Source organism: Heteronotia binoei, unplaced genomic scaffold (genome assembly GCF_032191835.1).
Source record: "Heteronotia binoei isolate CCM8104 ecotype False Entrance Well unplaced genomic scaffold, APGP_CSIRO_Hbin_v1 ptg001786l, whole genome shotgun sequence".
Taxonomy (NCBI): Eukaryota; Metazoa; Chordata; class Lepidosauria; order Squamata; family Gekkonidae; genus Heteronotia; species Heteronotia binoei.
The window spans coordinates 24,991-51,609 of NW_026800403.1; the positions used below are offsets into that span (position 1 = coordinate 24,991).

A 26,619-nucleotide genomic window follows, 5' to 3' on the forward strand; every position below is an offset into this window, starting at 1 on the left:
CACAGAGTGTTGGACTGGATGGGCCATTGTCCTGATCCAACAGGGCTTCTCTTATGTTCTTATGTGACACAGAGTGTTGGACTGGATGGGCCATTGGCCTGATCCAACATGACTTCTCTTATGTTCTTCTGTGACACAGAGTGTTGGACTGGATGGGCCACTGACCTGATCCAACATGGCTTCTCTTATGTTCTTCTGTGACACAGAGTGTTGGACTGGATGGGCCATTGACCTGATCCAACATGGCTTCTCTTATGTTCTTCTGTGACACAGAGTGTTGGACTGGATGAGCCATTGACCTGATCCAACATGGCTTCTCTTATGTTCTTCTGTGACACAGAGTGTTGGACTGGATGGGCCATTGGCCTGATCCAACATGTCTTCTCTTATGTTCAGAGCAAAATTTCAACATTGGCACAAACAGTTGAAATATACGTGTTACAATTCACACACACTCAGATATCCAATGTATACTAATTTAACGTGGAGGGTTTTCAACAGAGGCTAGATGGCCATCTGAGAGCAGTGCGAATGTGAATTTAGGGGGAGGGATTTGTGAACTTCCTGCATTGTGCAGGGGGTTGGGCTAGATGACCCTAGAGGTCCCTTCCAACTCTATGATTCTATGAGAAACTCTTCACAAAACCTCCTTAGCATTATTCCGCCACCATGGAAGGCCTATGAGCGGGGCCATGGCTCGGTGGTAGAGCATCTGCCTGGCATGCAGAAGGTTCCAGGTTCAGTCCCTGGCATCTCCGGTTTAAAAGATCAGGTAGGAGGTGATATGAAAGACCTCAGCCTGAGACCCTGCAGGACCACTGCCAGTCCAGGGGTGTCAAACTCATTTGTTATGTGGGCCGGATCGGACATAAATGAGACCTTGTTGGGCCAGGCCATGTCGTGTGTGTTCCTATTCAAGATAAGGTAGCCAAGGTGGAAACTTTATAAAGGACACCAACAAACACAATTAAAAATAAAACATGCTTATAGCATTAGTGTTCATTGGTCTTAAAGATGCTTTCTTTGTATTTCTTCAGCGGAATCCAGGGAACCGGGCAAAGGAAGCTCTGGCTCTTTCCTTCCTTCCTCAGGGGACCAGGAGGGGGAGGAGCCTCAGCCAATCGAAGGAAGAGAGGCTTGGCTCAGTAGTACTGCTGTGCAATTGAGAGAGCCTGGCAAAGCAAGCTCCGCCTCCCCCCCCTTCCTCCCCAACGGAGGAGCTTCAGACAATGGAGAAAAGAGAGGCTTGGCTCTGTAGCTCCTGTGTGATTGAGCCAGCTTGGCAAAGCAAACTGTTATGCAGAAGGGAGCAAGAGAGAGGAAGCAGATGACAGCCAGTTGCTCAGGGGCCTGATAGGAGCCCTCTGGGGGCCTCATTCAGCCCCTGGGCCGTATGTTTGACACCACTGGAGTAGACAATACTGACCTTGATGGACCAGTGGTCGGATTCAGTATAAAGGCAGCTTCATGCGTTTGTGAGTGCATCTTGGAACCCGTTTCTTAGCACATGGCAAAGAGCCAGTTTGGTGTAGTGGTTAAGTGTTCAGACTCTTCCCTGGGAGAACCGGGTTTGATTCCCCACTCCTCCGCTTGCACCTGCTGGAATGGCCTTGGGTCAGCCATAGCTCTCTTAGGAGCTGTCATTGAAAGGGCAGCATCTGTCAGAGCTCTCTCAGCCCCATCCACTTCACAGCGTGTCTGCTGTGGTGAGGGAGAAGGTAAAGGAGATTGTGACCGCTCTGAGACTCTGAGTTTCAGAGTATGGGGCGGGATATAAATCCAGTATCATCATCTTCTCCTTCGAGACATTTTGTTCCAGACCACAGAGGTTGATAAAGATTTTGGAAATCAAATAGGCGATTTGGATGCAGCGTTGTTTGATACTTTGAATGGATGTGCCATGTATTCTGGTAATTCACAGAAAGAGATACTGGAAACTATTTAGGGAACGTTAAAGAAAAACAATCGTGTGCATTTCTTAACAGGCTTTGGTTGACAAGTGTTTTGTGCTGCAATTATTTCTCCTTCTCATGTGTTTTCTTGGTAAAAGAGAGAGGCAGGCTGAGGGGGCAAGAGCACACTATGGAATCTTTCTCTTAAAGTGCCAGAAGTAGAAAATTTGTATATCGGGGTTTCCGATGAGATTTTGTTTTTCCTGTAAATAATCCTTATCCGATATATGGTATCAAACGGCGGGGAGATATCGATGGTTTCTTTGTATCTCTTGTACGTTCGCTTCTTTTGTTTGGTTCACTACCGCAATCCCGCAGTTAGACGAAACTTTCATAAACTATTGGGATATTAAGGCCGTGAAAAGACAGAAAGAGATTTCAGATCATGCCACATCGAAAGCCTGCAGATTGTAACATGTATCCGTGTTTTCAAAAGTCAATATTCCAGCTGCTTGAAAGAGAATATCACGACGGGGTAATTTTTGAGTACTTGTTAAGATCATGCAGATCTCAAAGGAAGAGCGTCAGAATTAGGAGAGGGGGACGCGTTTTATACAGAAGATCTCTGATTGATATCCCACCTCGCCTCAGGCATCCGTCGGAGCCCTAGCAGTTTCTTAACGGTGAGATATTGGCTTCCAGAGGCAGACCAGGAGTAGACAAAAGTAACAAGTCTCTCTTTTTTAATCTCAAAATTGTTTTTATTGAAAATTCAAACAGCTGGCATAAAATCAGACAGCTTCAAGGTACGGTGCAACTTCAATGCCACGCGTAGATAATAACACAAAAAAATTAAATCTGAGTTAAATAGTTGGCGAAATGAATTCTTAAAAAAGGCGACCGCTTTTCCATTACAGACTTACATTGAGGTGTAATGGCGCGTGACTGCGCCTCGTCTGTGATCTTATCAATAGTAAAATAATCCCAAGCTTTGAGATACCAAGCCTGAATACCAAGCCTGAGAGCCAGTTTGGTGTAGTGGTTAAGTGTGCGGACTCTTATCTGGAAGAACCGGGTTTGATTCCCCACTCCTCCACTTGCACCTGCTGGAATGGCCTTGGGTCAGTCATAGCTCTGGCAGAGGTTGTCCTTGAAAGAGCAGCTGCTGTGAGAGCTCTCTCAGCCCCACCCACCTCACAGGGTGACTGTTGTGGGGGAGGAAGGTAAAGGAGATTGTGAGCCGCTCTGAGACTCTTCGGGGTGGAGGGTGGGATATAAATCCAATATCTTCATCTACCTCACAGGGTGTTTGTTTTGGGGGAGGAAGGTAAAGGAGATTGTGAGCCGCTCTGAGACTCTTCGGAGTGGAGGGTGGGATATAAATCCAATATCTTCATCTACCTCACAGGGTGTCTGTTGTGAGGGAGGAAGGTAAAGGAGATTGTGAGCCGCTCTGAGACTCTTCGGAGTGGAGGGTGGGATATAAATCCAATATCTTCATCCACCTCACAGGGTGTCTGTTGTGAGGGAGGAAGGGAAAGGAGATTGTGAGCCGCTCTGAGACTCTTCGGAGTGGAGGGCGGGATATAAATCTAATATCTTCATCTATCTCACAGGGTGTCTGTCATGGGGGAGGAAGGGAAAGGAGATTGTGAGCCGCTCTGAGACTCTTCGGAGTGGAGGGCGGGATATAAATCCAATATCTTCTTCTTATTATTATTATCAATAGTAAAATAATCCCAAACTTTGAGATACCAAGCCTGAATATTAGGAGAATGCGCATCTTTCCATTTACAAGCGATGACCGCTTTAGCTGCTGTAAGTAAAGTCATTATAAGCTCTCCATCTTGTTTTGAGGCAGAACCAGATTCCCATAGATTTAGAAGAACCAAAGTTGGAGAAAATGGAATCTTAAGACCTGTGATCTTGAAAATTTCCTTAATCACCTGTTTCCAAAAAATGGGAATCACGGGGCAAGACCACCAAGCATGAAAAAAGGTTGCCCCAGAACCACAACCTTTCCAACAATGCGGGGGCAGGTCAGGGATTGAGTGCGAGAGCTGAGCAGGGGTTCGGTACCATCTAGAAATCACTTTATACGACAGGGCTGGGGAACCTTTTTTCTTCCAAGGGCCATATGGATATTTATAACATCATTCGCGGGCCATAAAAAATTATCAACTTAAAAAACAGTGCTCCGCCGAGGGAGAATGATTCGGGCCAGCAAAATCAATGCAAATAATTTTTTCTATTTGAAGTCATGTGGGGAGAGCCTAATCTGGCAAAAACACACACACACCTGGCCTGCCACCCTAGGCAAATGCATAGGTCTAGGGCTTTTTTGTAGAAAAAGCCCGGCAGGAACTCAGTAGCATATTAGACCACATCCCCTAATATTAGTATATTACGTCACACACTCATTAGCATATTAGGCCACACCCTCTGGGATAATCAAGTGCAAACTGAACTGGGACAGTAACTTTTCCAGGCCCTGCAGCAATTCTGGCCGGCCAGCCAGGCCCCAGGGAGGCTGCCGCACAGTACGTCTGGGCCCTGTGATCCCTGCCTGGCCCTGGGGAGGCTGCTGCACAGCGCGGCTGGGCCCCACGATCCTTGCTGCCTAGCCAGGCCCCAGGGAGGCTGCCACCTGCCAATCCATGTATCCGTCCAGCAATCTCCGAGGGCCACACCAAGTACGGCCCTTGGGATGGAGGTTCCCCACTCCTGTTATTTGATAATAAGTAATAAGTCTCGACAAGTTTGCCATCTCCAATAATAGAGTTCACATGTGACCCCCTTTATGAATCCTAGAATGCTAGAGTTGGAAGGGGCCATACGGACCATCTAGTCCAACCCCCTGTTCCATCCATGCAGGATCAGCCTCAAGCATCTCCAACGAATAATCAGCCAGAGCCGGATTAACAATTAGGCAAAGTACATAAGGACATAACAGAAGCCATGTTGGATCACGCCAATGGCCCATCCAGTCCAACTCTCTGTGTCACACAATGGCCAAAAAAATTATACATATATATATATACACACACACACACACATATATATACACACTGTGGCTATTAGCCACTGATGGACCTCTGCTCCATATTTTTATCTAACCCCCTCTTGAAGCTGGCTATGCTTGTAGCTGCTACCACCTCCTGTGGCAGTGAATTCCACATGTTAATCACCCTTTGGGTGAAGAGGTACCTCCTTTTATCCGTTCTAACCCGACTGCTCAGCAATTTCATTGAATGCCCACGAGTTCTTGTATTGTGAGAAATGGAGAAAAGGACTTCTTTCTCTACCTTCTCCATCCCATGCATAATCTTGTAAACCTCTCTCATGTCACCCCGCAGTCGACGTTTCTCCAAGCTAAAGAGCCCCAAGCGTTTTAACCTTTCTTCATAGGGAAAGTGTTCCAACCCTTTAATCATTCTAGTTGCCCTTTTCTGCACTTTTTCCAGTGCTATGATATCCTTTTTGAGGTGCGGTGAACAGAATTGCACACAGAATTCCAAATGAGACCGCACCATCGATTTATACAGGGGCATTATGATACTGGCTGATTTGCTTTCAATTCCCTTCCTAATAATTCCCAGCATGGTGTTGGCCTTTTTTATTGCAATCGAACACTGTCTTGATATTTTCAGTGAGTTCTCTACCATGACCCCAAGATCTCTCTCTTGGTCAGTCTCTACCAGTTCACACCCCATCAACTTGTATTTGTAGCTGGGATTCTTGGCCCCAATGCGCATTACTTTGCACTTGGCCACACTGAACCTCATCTGCCACGTTGACGCCCACTCACCCAGCCTCAACAGATCCCTTTGGAGTGCCTCACAATCCTCTCTGGTTCTCACTACCCTGAACAATTTAGTGTCATCTGCAAACTTGGCCACTTCATTGCTCACTCCCAACTCCAAATCATTTATGAACAAGTTAAAGAGCATGGGACCCAGTACTGAGCCCTGCAGCACCCCACTGCTTACCGTGCTCCACTGCATAAGCACTGGCCTATGGGCCTCCATGCCTTTAGGGGCCCTGGGCCAGCTCCACCCCCCCATTATTCCCCCTGCTCCCAGCCCTCCCAGCCTGCACGTTCGGCCAGCAACTGAGCTGCTCTTTGCCCAGCTTGCGTGGCGCGGCTGCTGCTGGCATCGTCGCCAAGTTTGCCTCTCTCTGCCTCTCCCCCGCAGCTTAGTCAAAGGGGCTGTCATGATCCTGGGCCTAGCGGGGCCTGCAGGTCCCAGGGAAGCCTGCTTAGGAGTTACTGGGGAAAGCCTACATCTCCCATGATCCCCCCTGTCCTTTAAGCTGCGCCTTGCCAAAGGCTGAGCACATCTCACAGAGGTCTGAGAGGAGCAGAGCAGAGCAGCTCTGATAGCTGAGACAGCTGGAGAAATTGCTGAGAATTTCTGAGTTTTGAAGGACTACATTCTAAGGTTTGTGGGGCTGCCTAAAATTCTAAGGTGTGATAGCTAGGGAACTGCTCTTTGTTTGGTTGACTGCTCTTTGTTTGGTTGACTGCCTTAAGGGTGAAAGAGATTGAGAGTGATTGCTGCTGATTGAGAGTGATTGCTGAGGAGTGCCTCTGCTCCACCTCTTTGCATTTTAAGCTGCGCCTTGCCAAAGGCGCGAGCCTTTGGCGCGAGCCGAAGGGCGAGAGCTAAAGGGCTCTTGGCCTAGGGGCTCCCTAAGGAGCAGGAACCCAGATCCCTGCCTTCCTTGTTCTCCAAATAAGTTCCCAATAAGGTAAGTTGAGGTAAGGTAAGTTGGCCCGCCAGAAGGGGAGCCACTTAAACAGCATTTAAAGAGGACTGTATATTTTAATATATATATATATATATACAATGAAGATAGAATGCCAGCAGGGGGTTGGGGGCTTTCCAGTGTTTTGCACTGAGTGTCACATGTATGACTATCTGCCCAAAGGACAGAAGTCTTGGGTGTGTGCTCGATGCAAGGAGCTCCTGGTCCTCAGGGAACGAGTTCGTACCCTTGAGGCCGAGGTGACTGCCCTGGAGAAGCAGAGACGGTCAGTTAGGCACTTGGGGAAGACTCTCGGGGGCGTATTAGATGAGCCCCGCTCTGAACGTAGCAGCCCCGTTGCTGCCAGAGAGCGTGAGGGTCGAGAGGGAACAGGGCACCGTGCTGAGGATAAGGGGAATGCGCCCTCAGAAGGGACCTCTTCTTCGGTTGGTGAGCAGGAATCCTTTCGCGCCAAGGAACCATCCCTGAGCAGGGGGAGAGGGGGGGTATTGGTAGTTGGTGATTCGATCATTAGGCAAGTAGACAGCCGGGTGGCGAAACCGCGTACTGACCGTATGGTGACTTGCCTGCCTGGTGCGAAGGTAGCGGACATTACGCGTGTAGTAGATAGACTGATAGACAGTGCTGGGGAGGAGCCTGTGGTCGTGGTGCATGTTGGCACCAACGATGTGGGGAAATGTAGTCGTGAGGTCCTGGAGGAAAAATTTAGGCTGCTAGGCAGGAGACTTAAGGCCAGGACCTCCAAGGTAGCCTTCTCGGAAGTGCTACCTGTTCCACGTGCAGGGCAGGAGAGGCAGGCACAAATTAGAAGTCTCAATGTGTGGATGAGACGATGGTGTAAGGAGGAAGGGTTTAAGTTTGTTAGGCACTGGGATGCTTTCTGGAACAAGCGGGAGCTGTACAAAAGAGACGGTCTCCACTTGTCCCCGGATGGAACCAGGCTGCTGGCGCTTAAAATCAAAAAGGTGGCAGAGCAGTTTTTAAACTAAATCTTGGGGGAAAGCCGACAGGAGATGAAATGTCTCTGGTTCGGGAGGACTCGTCTCAAAGAGATGAAGGGTTAGCTACTATTTTTCTACCGGGTAACGGACCGGAGTTGTCCACTGTGAAGGTGACAAACAATATGGACTGTCTGCCAGTGTCTCGAGGCGGCAGGAGGAAGGTGGCGGGCCTAGCTCGCCTGGGAAATTATAGATGTTTGTATGCAAATGCTAGAAGTGTTCAAAGTAAAATTGGTGAATTGGAATGTTTAGTGTTGGGAGAAAACATAGACATTGTGGGAATTTCAGAAACTTGGTGGAATGAGGAGAATCAGTGGGACACGGTGATTCCTGGATATAAGCTATATCGGAAGGATAGGGAGGGAAGGGTTGGAGGTGGGGTGGCTCTGTATGTCAGAGAGGATATACGGTCCAGTAAGGCTGAGATCAGAGAATTAGATTCACTTTTAGAAATGCTTTGGGTTGAAATAGAGGGCCCAAAAGGAAATTTAACTATGGGAGTTTGTTATCGCCCACCAAATCAAAAGAGAGAGGACGATTATAATATGATGGAAGGCTTAAAGATAGCGGCTAAACGTAAAAACTGTGTTGTAATAGGTGATTTTAACTACCCGCAGATTGATTGGGTCAATATGTGTTCTGGTCGAGAGAAAGAGATTGAGTTTCTTGATGCTCTCAATGACTGTGCTATGGAGCAGATGGTCTCAGAACCTACCAGGGGTGGGGCGATCCTGGATTTGGTCCTAAGTAATGCCCAAGACTTGGTGAGAGATGTAAAAGTGATTGCGCCGCTTGGGAGCAGTGACCATAATGTTATTGATTTCACCGTTTGTATAAATAGGGAGTTGTCCAAAAAGACCACCACAACCACGTTTAACTTTAAAAGGGGTAAATACACTGAGATGAGGAGGCATGTGAGGAAGAAACTGAAAGGAAAGGTACAGACGGTCAAAACCCTTGGGGAAGCTTGGACGCTATTTAAAACTATAATCCTAGAAGCTCAGATAAAATACATACCACAAGTTAGGAAAGGCACAAACAGGCATAAGAAAAGGCCTGCGTGGTTAACAAACAAAGTAATGGAAGCTGTAAAAGGTAAGAAGGACTCCTTTAAGCGGTGGAAAACCAGTCCAAGTGAGATTAGTAAAAGGGAACACAGGCTGTGGCAAATCAAATGCAAGACTGTGATCAGGCAGGCAAAAAGGGACTATGAGGAGCATATTGCAAAAAACATAAAGACCAACAATAAAACTTTCTTCAAATATATTAGAAGTAGGAAACCAGCCAGGGAGGTAGTGGGGCCCTTGGATGACCATGGGGTAAAAGGATTACTGAAGGAGGATAGGGAAATGGCTGAGAAGCTAAATGAATTTTTTCCCTCCGTCTTCACTGTAGAAGACGAGAACTTTTTGCCCGCCCCAGAACCACTAATTTTGGAAGGGGTGTTGAAAGACCTGAGTCAGATTGAGGTGACAAATGAGGAGGTCCTACAACTGATAGACAAATTAAAAACTAATAAGTCACTGGGTCCGGATGGCATACATCCGAGTTGAACTTGTGGATCTTCTAACAAAAATCTGTAATCTTTCATTGAAATCTGCCTCCATTCCTGAGGACTGGAAGGTAGCAAATGTCACCCCCATCTTTAAAAAAGGTTCCAGAGGAGATCCGGGAAATTACAGGCCAGTCAGTCTGACTTCAATACCGGGAAAGTTGGTAGAAACCATTATCAAGGACAGAATGAGTAGGCACATTGATGAACACGGGTTATTGAGGAAGACTCAGCATGGGTTCTGCAAGGGAAGATCTTGCCTCACTAACCTGTTGCATTTCTTTGAGGGGGTGAACAAACATGTGGACAAAGGAGACCCGATAGATGTTGTTTACCTTGACTTCCAGAAAGCTTTTGATAAAGTTCCTCATCAAAGGCTCCTTAGAAAGCTTGAGAATCATGGAGTAAAAGGACAGGTCCTCTTGTGGATCAAAAACTGGCTGAGTAATAGGAAGCAGAGAGTGAGTATAAATGGGCAGTCTTCGCAGTGGAGGACGGTAAGCAGTGGGGTGCCACAGGGCTCGGTACTGGGTCCCATGCTCTTTAACTTGTTCATAAATGATTTAGAGTTGGGAGTGAGCAGTGAAGTGGCCAAGTTTGCGGATGACACTAAATTGTTCAGGGTGGTGAGAACCAGAGAGGATTGTGAGGAACTCCAAAGGGATCTGTTGAGGCTGGGTGAGTGGGCGTCAACGTGGCAGATGCGGTTCAATGTGGCCAAGTGCAAAGTAATGCACATTGGGGCTAAGAATCCCAGCTACAAATACAAGTTGATGGGGTGTGAACTGGCAGAGACTGATCAAGAGAGAGATCTTGGGGTCATGATAGATAACTCACTGAAAGTGTCAAGACAGTGTGCGTTTGCAATAAAAAAGGCCAATGCCATGGTGGGAATTATTAGGAAGGGAATTGAAAACAAATCAGCCAGTATCATAATGCCCCTGTATAAATCGATGGTGCGGTCTCATTTGGAGTACTGTGTGCAGTTCTGGTCGCCGCACCTCAAAAAGGATATTATAGCTTTAGAGAAGGTGCAGAGAAGGGCAACTAGAATGATTAAAGGGCTGGAGCACTTTCCCTATGAAGAAAGGTTGAAACGCTTGGGACTCTTTAGCTTGGAGAAACGTCGACTGCGGGGTGACATGATAGAGGTTTACAAGATAATGCATGGAATGGAGAAAGTAGAGAAAGAAGTACTTTTCTCCCTTTCTCACAATACAAGAACTCGTGGGCATTCGATGAAATTGCTGAGCAGACAGGTTAAAACGGATAAAAGGAAGTACTTCTTCACCCAAAGGGTGATTAACATGTGGAATTCACTGCCACAGGAGGTGGTGGCGGCCACAAGTATAGCCACCTTCAAGAGGGGTTTAGATAAAAATATGGAGCACAGGTCCATCAGTGGCTATTAGCCACAGTGTATGTGTGTATATAACATTTTTTGCCACTGTGTGACACAGAGTGTTGGACTTGATGGGCCGTTGGCCTGATCCAACATGGCTTCTCTTATGTTCTTATGTTCTTATGTCCCTCTGATTGGGTAGCGAGGGCTTTGGAGGGAAACAGGCCCAGAGAGGGGTGGAGCCTGGGAAGACAATATATAAAGACCAAGCCCAGGAAGGGGGTGTTCTTTTCCCTGGAAGGCTTAGCTGGAAGCAGGCTGCAGCCTTGAGAGCTGGAAGCAGGGCAGAGACCCCTTACCCAAGGGGGTAAGTGATGGTAAGAGTAGGGACAGTAAGATAGACGAGTTAAGGCATTTGTTTATTTTCCCTTTACCCTTTTACTGGCTCATTCCCCTTGTTAATTTATATTGCACTGGAATAAACCTTTTTTGTTTTTGTTCCCTCTGCCTGGTCCCCACGCCCAATATTTGGCCTAGCTAAGGGAGGCTTAAAGGGCTTGGGAGGGGACTCTGGGCCTTCTCAAGGGGAACCCTTAACCCAGAGTGGTGCCAGCAATTTGGTAAGACCCCCCCCCCCCGAGTTGTGACAGGGGCTTTTAAGAAGGTGCCTGAAGGCTGCAGTGGAAATCATGGGCCGTGGGGCAGGTGCTCAGACACTGAGATAAGCTGTGAGGCCCCCCCTCAAGATTTCGACTGCCTGGGGACTTCCACAGGGTTTAATCCGGCACTGCATCCAGCCACGTTTTGAAGACTGCCAATGAAGGGGAGCTCGCCACCTTCCTAGGCAGCTGGTCCCACCCCTGAACGACTCTGACTGTAAAAAAAACCCCTTCCTAATATCCAGTCGGTACCTTTCTCCATCACTCCGTCAAGGAAGCCGTGGCTGAAGGAGCAGCCCTGTCGCTAGGCAAACTAAGCAATTGCCTAAGGCACCTGCCTTCTTGGGGCAATGGATTGGTTGCCCCCCATGTGACTCAGTGATGTTAGCTGTACGGGGAGGAGACGTAAGCCTTGCCTTCGATGCCAGGCAGTCTAGGACTGGCCCTGTGTTGTCCTCAGTTTTAAGATCTGAGCAACATGTGTTACCAATGAACCTGTTACCTGTGAACAAAAGACCTCCAAAATATCCTATTGAATCATTGAATTATAAGAACATGAGAAGCCATGTTGGATCAGGCCAAAGGCCCATCCAGTCCAACACTCTGGCGTTTTCGCACTGACCTTAATCGGTAGCGACGCCCCTCTTCACTGCGCAGGATCTGCGTGGATTTCGCACTAATTGCCGCGGAGCACCCGGAAGAGCCAGAAAGTCCCACGGCTTTTGCAGCGCAAACGGAAACCGCCAAAAACCAGTTTCCATTTGCGCCGCAAAAGCCGCGGGACTTTCTGGCTCTTCCGGGTGCTCCGCGGCAATTAGTGCAAAATCCACGCAGATCCTGCGCAGTGAAGAGGGGCGTCGCTACCGATTAAGGTTAGTGCGAAAACGCCCTCTGTGTCACATAAGAACATAAGAGAAGCCATGTTGGATCAGGCCAATGGCCCATCCAGTTCAACACTCTGTGTCACATAAGAACATGAGAGAAGCCATGTTGGATCAGGCCAAAGGCCCATCCAGTCCAACACTCTGTGTCACATAAGAACATAAGAGAAGCCATGTTGGATCAGGCCAATGGCCCATCCAGTTCAACACTCTGTGTCACATAAGAACATAAGAGAAGCCATGTTGGATCAGGCCAATGGCCCATCCAGTTCAACACTCTGTGTCACATAAGAACATGAGAGAAGCCATGTTGGATCAGGCCAAAGGCCCATCCAGTCCAACACTCTGTGTCACATAAGAACATAAGAGAAGCCATGTTGGATCAGGCCAATGGCCCATCCAGTTCAACACTCTGTGTCACATAAGAACATAAGAGAAGCCATGTTGGATCAGGCCAAAGGCCCATCCAGTCCAACACTCTGTGTCACATAAGAACATGAGAGAAGCCATGTTGGATCAGGCCAAAGGCCCATCCAGTCCAACACTCTGTGTCACATAAGAACATGAGAGAAGCCATGTTGGATCAGGCCAAAGGCCCATCCAGTCCAACACTCTGTGTCACATAAGAACATGAGAGAAGCCATGTTGGATCAGGCCAAAGGCCCATCCAGTCCAACACTCTGTGTCACATAAGAACATAAGAGAAGCCATGTTGGATCAGGCCAATGGCCCATCCAGTTCAACACTCTGTGTCACATAAGAACATAAGAGAAGCCATGTTGGATCAGGCCAATGGCCCATCCAGTTCAACACTCTGTGTCACATAAGAACATAAGAGAAGCCATGTTGTATCAGGCCAATGGCTCATCCAGTCCAACTCTCTGTGTATATATACACACTGTGGCTAATAGCCACTGATGGACCTCTGCTAGAATTATAGAGTTGGAAGGGACCTCCAGGGTCATCTAGTCCAACCCCCTGCACAATGCAGGAAACTCACAAATACCTCCCCCTAAATTCACAGGATCTTCATTGCTGTCAGATGGCCATCCAGCCTCTACTGAAAAACCACCAAGGAAGGGGAGCCCACCACCTCCCGAGGAGGAAGCCTGTTCCACTGAGGAACCGCTCTAACGGTCAGGACGTTCTTCCTAATGTCTAGCCGGAAACAATTTTGATTTAATTTCAACAAATTGGTTCTGGTGCTACCTTCTTGGGGCCACAGGAGGTAGGACTAGAACCAATGGGTTGAAATTAAATCAAAAGAGTTTCCGGCTCAACCTTAGGAAGAAATTCCTGACAGGTAGAACGGTTCCTCAGTGGAACAGGCTTCCTCCTCGGGAGGTGGTGGGCTCTCCTTCCTTGGAGGTTTTTAAACAGAGGCTAGATGGCCTAGATGGCTAGATCTGACAGCAATGAAGATCCTGTGAATTTAGGGAGAGATATTTGTGAGTTTCCTGCATTGTGCACAGGGTCGGACTAGATCACCCTGGAGGTCCCTTCCAACTCTATGATTCAGTAGGACGTTTTGGAGATCTTTTGTTCATAGGGTCACCAGAACGCCAAGGTGATGTGACAGTGCTTAACGCACACACATGTAAGAGAGCGACAGAACTTCCGGTTCAACCGTGGGCTTTTTTTTTTTATATCATAGACGTAATTTGATTGTGAGTCGACGCCAACAGTTAGAAAAGAGGTATACAAGAAGAGGGCGGCGTTGAAGTCAGAGCTCTGTTCTTCTAATGCTATCTGTGACTTTCGTAACACGCGTTATTTTAAGAATTTCAATTATTCCAGGTAATTCTCAGCCCTGAGGGATTCTGGTAATTTGGGGCGCCCCTTCGGTTGTCATTAAAAAAAAAAAACCCAGAGTCACTCGAACAGCCTTTCGACACCCTTAGGTGTGAATAGATAGCGATAGAATGCTTTTCTCCGGCTTTAATTGCGTATCCGTTTTAACAAAGTATATCCCGGGGCAACCTCCACGTATCAGAATCCGCAGGAATCCCATCGTGAGATCAAAATAGGGACAGGTGTTCTAGGAGATAATCCGTCAGTCAGCCAAAGAGGCTTAGCTCTCCTTCACTTCGCCTGGGGAAGAAGCTGTCTGCGGGGCCGTGGAGCCGGTTCTTAAAGAAGCTGCGTAATGAGGGTTCTAAAAGGGATTTTTTTTAAAATGAGGGTTAGACGGTGGCAGGAGGAGATGAGATCCTCATTGGGTAAGAATTGTTTTCAGTTTGCGCAAGCCGTTTCCTAAGAACGCAGCTTTCAGTGAGACCGTGAAGAGTTTATTCCTCTTTTTAAAAAGGAAATCAAATTAAGGACAGCGCCTGTGTGATGCTGCGGTTTCCGTCTGGAAACTCCAGGTGTGTATTTTACCTTTTGTTTTAAAAAAATAGATGGGGAGAAGTGGTGCGCTGGATTCCTCCCCATCCCCTCCCACTGGGTTCCCAGTGTTTTGTGGCAGAGCATCTGCCTGGCATGCAGAAGGTCTCATGTTCAATCCCCGGCAGCTCCAGTTAAAAGGACAAAGCAGAAGGTGATGTGAAAGATCTCTGCCACAGACTCTGCTGTATCAACAGAAGTACAGTGTCCAGATCATATGAAGAAGTGATGGTATCACTTTACTCTGCTCTGGTAAGACCTCGCCCGGAGTCTTGTGTTCAGTTTTGGGCACCACACTTTAAGAAGGATATAGACAAACTGGAACGGGTCCAGAGGAGGGTGACGAAGATGGTGAGGGGTCTGGAGACCAAGTCCTACGAGGAAAGGTTGAAGGAGCTGGGGATGTTTAGCCTGAAGAGGAGGTGGCTGAGAGGTGATACGATCACCATCTTCAAGCCCTTGAAGGGCTGTCATATAGAGGATGGCGCGGAATTGTTTTCTGTGGCTCCAGAAGGTCGGACCAGAATCAACGGGTTGAAATTAAATCAAGAATTTCCAGCTCAACATTAGGAAGAACCCCCTGACTGTTAGAGGGGTTCCTCAGTGGAACAGGCTTCCTCGGGAGGTGGTGGGCTCTCCTTCCTTGGACATAAGAACATAAGAGAAGCCATGTTGGATCAGACCAATGGCCCCTCCAGTCCAACACTCTGTGTCACATAAGTGAAGCCATGTTGGATCAGACCAATGGCCCCTCCAGTCCAACACTCTGTGTCACATAAGAACATAAGAGGAGCCATGTTGGATCAGGCCAATGGCCCATCCAGTCCAACACTCTGTGTCACATAAGAACATAAGAGGAGCCATGTTGGATCAGGCCAATGGCCCATCCAGTCCAACACTCTGTGTCACATAAGAACATAAGAGAAGCCATGTTGGATCAGGCCAATGGCCCCTCCAGTCCAACACTCTGTGTCACATAAGAACATAAGAGGAGCCATGTTGGATCAGGCCAATGGCCCATCCAGTCCAACACTCTGTGTCACATAAGAGAAGCCCTGTTGGATCAGGCCAATGGCCCCTCCAGTCCAACACTCTGTGTCACATAAGAACAAAAGAGAAGCCATGTTGGATCAGGCCAATGGCCCCTCCAGTCCAACACTCTGTGTCACATAAGAACATAAGAGGAGCCATGTTGGATCAGGCCAATGGCCCCTCCAGTCCAACACTCTGTGTCACATAAGAACATAAGAGAAGCCATGTTGGATCAGGACAATGGCCCCTCCAGTCCAACACTCTGTGTCACATGAGAGAAGCCATGTTGGATCAGGCCAATGGCCCATCCATTCCAACGCTCTGTGTCACACAGTGGCCAAAGAAAAAAAAAACCCAAGTGCTATCAGGAGGTTTGGGTCTAGAAGCCCTTCCACTTTGCCCCCCTCCCCAGCACGAAGAATACAGAGCATCACTGCCCCAGACAGTTCTAATAAAATGCTATGGCTAATAGCCGCTGATGGACATAACCTGTCACATTATTGATTAATCTGCTGTCAACAGGGGCAGCTTGACGCCCAATGGTGCCCTAGGTAGACATGCTGCCTGGAGCCCCCCAAGAGCCCCCGCGCCTTCCCCTCCCTGCCGTGGCTGCAAGCCCCTCCCCCTCCTCACCGCGCCTCCTCCCTCCCTTCAGACCCTTTCCCACCCCGGTGTGTTAATTTCAACACCCGAACCGGCTTCAGCGCCGCGTTCCGGCTCTCTAAAGCGCCCCCCCTCCCCGGCCAAACACTCCAGTCGCTGTTAAAACCGCGTGGCCGGGCTGTGCTCACCGTCTGTCCCTCAGGAACGGCGTCCTGAAAGGGTGACCCCCGCTGCAGCTGACTCCTCCCCTCCCGACTTCCTGGATGGGAGGGGCGGAGTTCAGCGGGGGTCGCCCTTTCAGGACGCTGTTCCTGAGGGACGGACGGTGAGCGCAGCCCGGCCCCACGGCGCGGTTTTAACTGTGACTGAAGTGTTCGGCTGGGGGGGGGGACTTTAGAGAGCCGGAACGCGGCGCTAGAGCCAGTTCCGGCGTTGAAATTGATACACTGGGTTGGCAAAGGGTCCGAAGGGAGGGAGGAGGAGGAGGTGTGGGGGAGAGGAAATGGAGGGGCGGGCGGCGGTATCCGGGGGGGGAGGGGCGAAAGGCAAACTAGGTGCTTGCCTGGGGCACCGGGAGGCGGGTGGGAAGCCCAATTTTGCGCCCCCACCTTCCCGGCCCGCTAGGCAGCCACCTAGTTTGCCTAGCGGGAGGGACGGTCCTGGCTGTCCATATAATTTATATATTCCGCTTAAAAAAGTGAACGGACATAGTGAAGGTATGGCGTATGAATTTGGACCGATCCACACTTTTCCAAGACTGATTGCTTTGTGGTAAAATAAACTGGATTTACACGACGAAAGTGTTGATTAGACTTTTTTGCAAGATATTAGTACGAGTGTTTGGATAATTGCATTGAGAAGCTGATTTTAGACAGAGCCCGCTGGGATTATCTTCACTGTCTCGGATCTAAATCTGCCGCTGCAGGCTGTGACGCGGTGGCTCAGACTTGAATAGGTTGAAGTTGAATCCAGCGAAGACAGAGGTCCTTTGCCTGGGTCGGGGCGGTCCAGGAGGAGAAATTCCCCTACCAATGCTTGACGGTGAGCCACTGGAAGTGGCGCACAAGGTCAAGAGCTTGGGGGTACTATTGGAGCCTGCCCTGACAATGGAAGCCCAGATAGCAGCCACTGCTAGATCCGCTTTTTTTCATATTAGGCGGGTGAGGCAGTTGGTCCCCTTCCTGGATCGCGACGACCTGGCAACCGTGATCCACGCAACAGTCACCTTGAGGCTGGACTACTGTAATGCCCTCTACATGGGGCTGCCCCTGCGCCGAACCCGGAAACTGCAGCTAGTGCAGAACGCGGCGGCTAGGCTGTTATTGGGGTTTCCTAAGTGGGAGCACATGGAGCCGGGGCTGCGGGAACTGCACTGGTTGCCAGTAGTGTACCGGATTTGTTACAAGGTGCTGGTTATTACCTATAAAGCCCTATATGGTCGAGGTCCTGTCTACCTTAGGGACCGTCTCTCCCCATATGTTCCCCAGAGGGTCCTTCGATCTGGCTCTCAAAACTTACTGGTAATCCCCGGGCCGAAAGAGGCCAAACTGAAAGTCACCAGGGAAAGGGCCTTTTCGATCGCCGCCCCCCACTGGTGGAACCAGCTACCAGAAGAAATACGGGCCTTGCAGACTTGAATAGGTTGAAGTTGAATCCAGCGAAGACAGAGGTCTTCCTTGTGAGCCGCCCTGAGCCTGCTCCAGCGGGGAGGGTGGGATATAAATTAAATAAAATAAATACAATAAAAATAAAAATAAAAAATTGTCTACTCAGACTGGCAGCAGGTATCCAGGGTCTCAAGCTGAGGTTTTTCACGCCTACTTGCCTGGACCCTTTTGAGTTGGAGATGCCGGGGATTGAACCTGGGACCTTCTGCTTCCCAAGCAGATGCTCTACCACTGAGCCACCGTCCCTCCCCTGCTCTCCAGGGTCTCAAGCGGAGGTTTTTCATGCCTACTTGCCTGGAGCCTTTTTAGTTGGAGATGCCGGGGATTGAACCTGGGACCTTCTGCTTACCAAGCAGATGCTCTACCACTGAGCCACCGTCCCTCCCCTGCTCTCCAGGGTCTCAAGCTGAGGTTTTTCACCCCTACTTGCCTGGACCCTTTTTAGTTGGAGATGCCAGGGATTGAACCTGGGACCTCCTTCTTACCAAGCAGATGCTCTACCACTGAACATATGTAGCTGCCTTATACTGAATCAGACCTTTGGTCCATCAAAGTCAGTATTGTCTTCTCAGACTGGCAGAGGCTCTCCAGGGTCTCAAGCTGAGATTTTTCACACCTATTTGCCTGGACCCTTTTTTGGAGATGCCGGGGTTTGAACCTGGGACCTTCTGCTTCCCAAGCAGATGCTCTACCACTGAGCCACCGTCCCTCCCCTGCTCCCCAGGATCTCAAGCTGAGGTTTTTCACACCTACTTGCCTGGACTCTTTTTAGTTGGAGATGCTGGGGATTGAACCTGGGACCTCCTTCTTACTAAGCAGATGCTCTTCCACTGTAAGCTACTCTGAGACTCCTTTGGTTAGCGAAGAGTGGGCTATAAATCCAATCTCCTCTTCTTCTTTAAACTACTGAGTGAGTAGCATAGTTCATAAACCTGGTTTGTCTTGAGGAGATAAATCTAGTGCAACTGCCTCTCCACTGTCAGACTATTCATCTGCGAAGTCCATTGTTGCCTACTTCAAAAAGATACAGCTCCCCAGTATCACAGGCCGAGAAAGGTCTTACCTGATCTTGCGGCCTAAGGCCCTATAGGGGCCAGAGGTTTGAACCCAGAGTCTTCTGCACTCAACTTGTGACCAGTGTGACTCCGGTGGAATAGAAGGCGTGACTTTCACATTCTCTCCAATCTGCGACAGGGAACTTCTTTACGGAACACGCCCCTTTGTCGTATATCCTTGTGCTGATTTGCGTGCTCATCGTTGTCTTGGTGGCTGCTGTCCTCTACTTCGTCTGGGCCAAACAGAGGAAAGGTACGAAATCGTCGTTGTTGTGCGGTTGTCATTCGAACCTGGTTTGTGGACTTGGTGGGCCCTGGGGAGGCAACCAGCCCCTGAGGCCTGTGCACCCGGTCGTTAAGTCCTGCACAATGACTGTGGCTGAAAAAAAAGATCTGCCACAACTTGTAGCCACCTCTTAGAGAGGCTTAGGGTTGCCTAACTCAGAAAATAACTGGGGACTTGGGAGGTGGGACCAGGAGACTGGGGGTGGAGCTAGGAGACTTTGGGGTGGAGCCAGGAGACTCTCTCATTCCCTAAAATAAATAAATAAAAATTCAGCAGTGCCATTCCCCTGAATACAGTCTTCATTTCCTCATCCCCCAGCAGCTGTTTGCACTTCCACATTTTCTGTCTGTCTGTCTGTCTCTCTCTCTCTCACACACACACACACACACACACAGAGGCACACAGCAGCCAAAATAAACATGGTTTTGAAGCACACACTTTGTGGTCACAGTGGGGCAATTTACTCAGCGTGGGGGTTGCTGAGTGCCTTATACTCAACCCAGTTCACCAGACTAACACAGGGAAACCAGAGGTTACTATATCAGTGTGCAAACAGCTTCTTAAGGACCGTAAAACAAATGGAGGCTCTGGGATCCCTCCCTTCCCTTTTCAACAGGCATGTTGTTCTGCAGGCTCGCCCCGCCCTCATTCAGCCAGGCTCGAAGATTTAAAGGCACACGCACCTTTCTAGAAGCAAGTTGTTCCCGGTGTCTTCTTAAGCCTTCCGAGGTTTGAAGGCACTTGGAGGCTGTTGGGGTGGGGCTTCCCTCCCACTGGCCAGCTGACCGGGGGCGGGAAAGAGCCTACCAATCCGGGACATCCCCTGCCGGGACGTGGGAATTGGCAAGCCTAGAGAGGCTCATGGATAATCATTGCTTCCTTGTGATTCCCCACCAGCTCGTGAATTTCCTGGCAGCCGCAAGTCGCCAAGCGCAGCCTTCTGAGAGTGTGAATGGGGCCTTTGTCTGCCCGTTATCGACGCGATAGCAATGATCACTCATTTCCCAGAGGAATAAACACTGACAGTTTTTAATAAGTATCGTAGCGGAGAAGTCCTTGCGATCAACCAAAACATTCATCAGTGTTAGAACAAAATTGAAATCTGGCAGCCGGGGAATAGAACTTGTTTGGAAATTGTAACAAACGACCCTGAGAGATGGCAGAGAGCTGTGGAGAGGCCTTTCCCCCTAATTCCTAGAGAACGGGCAAGACAGGTTGCCCTCTTGCTGGGTTGATTGGCACCCTGGCATCTGCTCAAAGGCAGGGGGAACGTCGCCCAGCGTGGAGTGTAGAAGCTGGACGTAGAAGAACTGGTTCAAAAGCAGGTGGCGATCGAAGGGAACTGGGGAATGAGAGAGCCTGGGAGCAGGCCTCAGATTCAGCAGGAGCTCACAGGAGCACAGCTCCTGAACCTTTCGGAGGGTTCCCCCCTCTTCCTCCCCACCCACCTTGTCCATTGAATAGGAGCTGCAGCTGCATAACAATACCTGGATTAGGAGAGCGGGCGGGCAGCCAGCTAGCCAGCCACCACGGGCTTTGCCAGACCCCCAGCAGCCCTCATTAACCCTTGGAGAAGCCCACGCCACCCTTTCTCCATTTCTTATGTTATTTTGGATGGTGGGTGGCTTGCTGGCTTTGACTGTGGCGGGGGGGGGGGCAGCCCAGGAGAGCCCCAGGCGAGCGAGACCTGCTTAGACTGGCTGAATCTCTAGCCAGCCCAAGCAGGCCTCGCTCACCCGGGGCTCTCCTTTCTTGCACCGGGTTGCTTTTGGCTGGGGGGGCGGGTGGGGTGGCATGTTCTAATGAGCTCCACCACCTGTTTTTCTACAAAATGACTCCCGCATGGGAGCAAACTGGAACTCATGCATTCTAGCACCGGTGATGTCCGTGCTGGATTAGCGCTGAGAGCTGGATTGACTCCTTTGCCCTGTTCTCCTTTGGTTGCCATAATAAGCGAGAGTCGCAGGGCCCCCATCTACAGCAGCAATGAAAGTGGCCCAGGGCTTTTCTTTTTGTTGCAGAGACCCCTTTGCATATCGGGCCACACACCCCTGATGTAGCCAATCCTCCAGGAGTTTCCCGGGCTCTTACTACAGGGCCTGCTGTAAGCTCCAGGAGGATTGGCTACATCAGGGGGCGTGGCCTAATATGCAAAGGCGCTTCTGCTAGAATTCCACCCCTGGGCCACGCCTCTCTGATGTAGCCAATCCTCCTGGAGTTTCCCGGGCTCTTAGTACAGGGCCTGCTGTAAGCTCCAGGAGGATTGGCTACATCAGAGGGGCGTGGCCTAATATGCAAAGGCGCTTCTGCTAGAATTCCACCCCTGGGCCACGCCTCTCTGATGTAGCCAATCCTCCTGGAGTTTCCCGGGCTCTTAGTACAGGGCCTGCTGTAAGCTCCAGGAGGATTGGCTACATCAGAGGGGCGTGGCCTAATATGCAAAGGCGCTTCTGCTAGAATTCCACCCCTGGGCCACGCCTCTCTGATGTAGCCAATCCTCCTGGAGTTTCTCGGGCTCTTAGTACAGGGCCTGCTGTAAGCTCCAGGAGGATTGGCTACATCAGGGAGGCGTGGCCTAATATGCAAAGGCGCTTCTGCTAGAATTCCACCCGTGGGCCACGCCTCTCTGATGTAGCCAGTCCTCCTGGAGTTTCCCGGGCTCTTAATACAGGGCCTGCTGTAAGCTCCAGGAGGATTGGCTGCATCAAGGGGGTGTGGACTTGGCAGTCCTACTCTTTCGTTCACTTTCATTCCCCCCCCCCCCCAAGGTTGCCCATCATTGGGACCCTGGAGCGCTGCTTTGTGATTTATTTAGCAACGTGGTTCATTGAGCCTTAACTTGGGCCACTTCTGGGGTTTTGAGCAGGAGATGGAGGGGAGAGGCGGCCTTCACGAAAGAGATCTTGCAACATTCTTGGAGACTTCTCTCCGTTGGAAATCCCAATATTCTCTTCTCACCGCCAGTGGTCAGCAGAATTTGTGTCTGTAGCAAATACCGGGTTGCCAGATAGGGTTGCCAAGTTCAATTCAAGAAATATCTGGGGACTTTGGGGGTGGAGCCAGGAGACATTGGGGGTGGAGCCAGGAGCAAGGTTGCGACAAGCCTGATTGAACTCCAAAGGGAGTTCTGGCAATCACGTTTAAAGGGACGGCACACCTTTTCAATGCCTTCTTCTCATTGGAAATAATGGATAGGGGCACCTTCTTTTGGGCCTCATAGAATTGGACCCCCTGGTCCAGTCTTTTTGAAACATGGCGAGTATTTTGAGGAGAGGTAATGGATGCTGTGCTGCAAATTCAGTGCTGCTGTCTCAAAAAACAGACCCGAGCCCCAGATACCTACCAATCATTTCTCCATTATACCCTACGGGAATCAGTCTCCATAGGGAATAATGGAGTGCCCTGCAGACATTTCCCTCCCCCTCCACTTTCTGATGACCCAGAAGCGGCAGAAGGGCCTTTATACTGGGGGATCCCCTGCCCCGAACTGGGGCGTGGCAACCCTATTGCCAGATCTGATCGTCACGGGGGAGGGGGAGGGATTTTCCGGGAGCGGGGAGGAGCGTCGTAACGTGCCTACATAAACCGGAAGTGGCGTAAGCACGTCAGGGATGTTGGGAGGCGACGCTCTGGTTTTGGGGATCTATGGTAAGATTCGCTTCAAATCATAGAGTTTTGCCCAAAAAGCAAGAGTGTCACCCCACCCCTAATGTCCCTGACATGCCTACATCACTTCTGGTTTTGGTAGACACATCGCAATGATTTCTGGGTTCCTGCCGATAAAAGGGGGTGATTTGGGGGAGAGAAGAGCGTCCAAAACTGGGAGACTCCCAGCCCCATTGTGGGGGGAGAGGCGGTTTGAAAGCCCTAGTAGCAGGTCAGGAGTTGATAGAAGTCCAGGGAGATTCCATCGAAACTCATGCCTGTTTCTTTTCTCTGTAGGTAAAGGTTCTACATCCGTAAGGTAAGCCGACCGTCCTGCTTTTTTGTAAATTAACCTTTTGTTAAGGGGTTTTTTTTAAAGGAAAGAAAAAATTGCAAACACAAATCAAAACGCCATGTATCAACAGCGCTTAAAAGCCCCAGAACGGAGAAATCAGTAGGAATTCAATGCACTTCGACATTCACAAAAGTGATTCGAATATATTCAGTCCATTATTACAACCCGATTGATTACCAAAGACCCTAAATCGTTAATACGTGTGGGTCTTTCATTCTGAACAGTGAGGTACTCTAGAATGGGAAACCATTTGGAAACAAAGTTGGAAGTTATCTCTCTACCATCAATATGTTCTAGGTCAGCGGTGGCCAACGGTAGCTCTCCAGATGTTTTTTTGCCTACAGCTCCCATCAGCCCCAGCCAACATGGCCGATGGCTGGGGCTGATGGGAGTTGTAGGCAAAAAAACATCTGGAGAGCTACCGTTGGCCACGCCTGTTCGAGGTTATCTGTCAATTTTGCCATTGCTCCCGAGGTTATTTGCCAATTTTGCTCCCGAATTTTATTGTGCCATTGCTGAACTGAAGGGGTGATGGTACTTTTCCAGTTCTTAGCAATGTCAGTCTTTGCCACATATGGCGGTAAGCGTATTTACGTGAGACCCAACAATTTAGGAAACAGTGTCTGCGAGGCGGAAGTGTTTTGATGTGAGGAGCGGTTGGATGCTTTCTTAACAACGTCTGCTAATTTCACGTAGCAAATAACAGACCTGGCTTTGTTCAGGATGTAGCGTTTCTGGGTCTCCCGCTGAGGTGGGCGACCTTCTCCTGGTGACCCCTTCACCCAAAAACCCCACCGCCATTCAGTAGGCTGTCAGGGTGAAAACGAAGGGGGGGGGGGAAATTGTCAGGAGGCTATGACATCACTTCCAGGTTTGCCCAGAAGTGACATCATGCTGTTACGTTGACGACACTTCCCTCTGTCCCCTCCCCCCGTAGTCTCCCATTGGGCGGCCGCCCAACCCCGCATCCAAGCGCCTTTCCCAGTCCTTCTTTGAACAAACCAGACCTGCCAAATATACAAAATGCAGTGGCTCAAGGTGGGGGGGGGGGGTGAGCCGCCAGTTCTGAAAGGAATCGCAGAGGTGTGAGAAATACGTTCTTCTGACTCGCTCAGGTGTTTGAATTTAATTGGGGGTTCGGCTTTTTCTTGGCGAGAGGGAAGCGGCGAAAGCCGAAAGTGCTGCGGTTCCGCCTCGTAATCCGCCCGTGTTCTTCGGCGGCGATCTTAAACGACGCCAGCTCGTTAATGGAGGCGGCACAGAACGATGAGCACAGCCTGTTCCAGTGCCAGCTGAACCAGAGTAACGTGTTTTTTTTTTTAAAAAAAAATCCATGTGGCCTGGGTGGAGAGTGTTACATTAAGCAAGGTCTGAAATGGAGGCTGTTCTTCGCTTCCCCCCACCCCTTCCCTGCTCGCTCGCAACGGGTGTCTTCTCCGGAAACGGCTTGCACCTTTGCTTTCAAGTATGCAATTAAAGGTCTCAGCAGTTAATTGCGCTGATTGATCTATTAAAGCTTGCATTTCCAGCGCGGACCTTTAACTCCTCTCGTTCCCGTGTTAAAAACAAAACATGAGCGTACAAGAAAAGCCCCTTTGGATCAGACCAAAGATTCCACTAGGGGGGTGCCCTGGGCCTGGATTCCCACAACGGCCAACCGGCGTTCCCTCTAGGCTGAGTTAGTGTGAGCTAGCCCACAATACTTTAGCCTCTGGCTCGCATGTTTTTGTCCCAGCTCAGGAAAAAATGATCCTAGAGCGAGCTAATTGATGCAGTAGCTCCCAGCTTGAATGCTGGTAGCTCTTTTAGGGAGAGCCAGTTTGGTGTAGGGGTTAAGTGTGCGGACTCTTATCTGGGAGAACCGGGTTTGATTCCCCACTCCTCCACTTGCACCTGCTAGCATGGCCTTGGGTCAGCCATAGCTCTGGCAGAGGTTGTCCTTGAAAGGGCAGCTGCTGTGAGAGCCCTCTCCAGCCCCACCCACCTCACAGGGTGTCTGTTGTGGGGGAGGAAGGTAAAGGAGAGTGTGAGCCGCTCTGAGACTCTTCGGAGTAGAGGGCGGGATATAAATCCAATATCTTCTTCTACCTCACAGGGTGTCTGTTGTGGGGGAGGAAGGTAAAGGAGATTGTGAGCAGCTCTGAGACTCTTCGGAGTGGAGGGCGGGATATAAATCCAATATCTTCTTCTACCTCACAGGGTGTCTGTTGTGGGGGAGGAAGGGAAAGGAGATTGTGAGCCGCTCTGAGACTCTTCGGAGTGGAGGGCAGGATATAAATCCAATATCTTCATCTACCTCACAGGGTGTCTGTTGTGGGGGGGGGAAGGGAAAGGAGATTGTAGGCCGCTCTGAGACTCTTCGGAGTGGAGGGCGGGATATAAATCCAATATCTTCTTCTTCTTCTCTTTTGCTCACAAGACTACAGCTTAGAGCGCGCGTGTCGAACTCATTCGTTATGAGGGCCGGTTCTTTCATAAATGAGACCTTGTTGGGCCGGGCCATGTCAGGTTGGGCCGGGCCATGTGGGGCCAGGCCTATTTCTGACCAAGTAGCAGAGATACAAACTTTATAAAGGACACAGACAAACACAATTAATTTTAAAAAACAAAAAAACCCTGAAAACATGCTATAATATAACGGGTTCTATGCAACGATGAGGCGAGGTGGTAGCGAACAACGCTCTTTTATTGAATACAGCAGGGGTGGCCAACGGTAGCTCTCCAGATGTTGGGGTTTTTGCCTACAACTCCCATCAGCCCCAGCCAGCATGGCCAATGGCTGGGGCTGATGGGAGTCGTAGGCGAAAAAAAAGCGTCTGGGGAGCTACCGTTGGCCATCCCTGGAATACAACATGGTGTAGAGCTGCCTCAAAAGACTGAAGACTGGGCCAAGAGATCCCAACTATATATACACACAAAGTTCCCGCACTAGCATGCTATTGGACCATTCAAACCAGCAGGGGGGCTCATGATTGGAGCAGGGCAGTGGAATTTAGATCCTACTGCCTATTGTTCCTGAGGCCCCAAGCTCAGTTCTGCAGGCTCCGGTGAGCCAGGTAAGAACTCCATATCATAGATACAGTTCTAGTCACATATACGACACACGCTTAAAATGTTTGCCCTTGGTCTTAAAGATGCTTCCTTTGTATTTCTCGCATGGGGCCCAGGGAACTGGGCAAAGGAAGCTCTGGCTCTTTCCTTCCTCCCCCAGGGGACCAGGGCGGGGGGGGAGGAGCCTCAGCCAATAGAAGGAAGAGAGACTTTGCTAAGCAGCTCCGCTGTGCGATTGAGAGAGCCCTGGAAAACAAGCTCTCCCTTAGCACCACCCCCTGAGGGAGGAGCCTCAGCCAATGGAGAAAACAGAGGTTTTGCTCTGTCGCAGAGGGACGGTGGCTCAGTGGTAGAGCATCTGCTTGGGAAGCAGAAGGCCCCAGGTTCAATCCCCGGCACCTCCAAAAAAGGGTCCAGGCAAATAGGTGTGAAAAACCTCAGCT

At 49.8% G+C, this 26,619-nt stretch overlaps 1 protein-coding gene across 1 annotated transcript in view; it reads left to right on the forward strand.

The window, feature by feature from the left end:
• LOC132565873 (signal-regulatory protein beta-1-like) overlaps positions 1–24,427 on the forward strand; it is a gene marked incomplete at both ends in the record, with an annotated part of 44,253 nt that extends 19,826 nt beyond the window's left edge. The window contains 3 exons of the mRNA XM_060230535.1: positions 18,979–19,092; positions 23,068–23,089; positions 24,282–24,427. Coding sequence (XP_060086518.1) covers positions 18,979–19,092; positions 23,068–23,089; positions 24,282–24,427 — 282 coding nt within the window. The remainder of the gene's footprint in view (positions 1–18,978; positions 19,093–23,067; positions 23,090–24,281) is intronic.
• Positions 24,428–26,619: the final 2,192 nt, after the last annotated feature.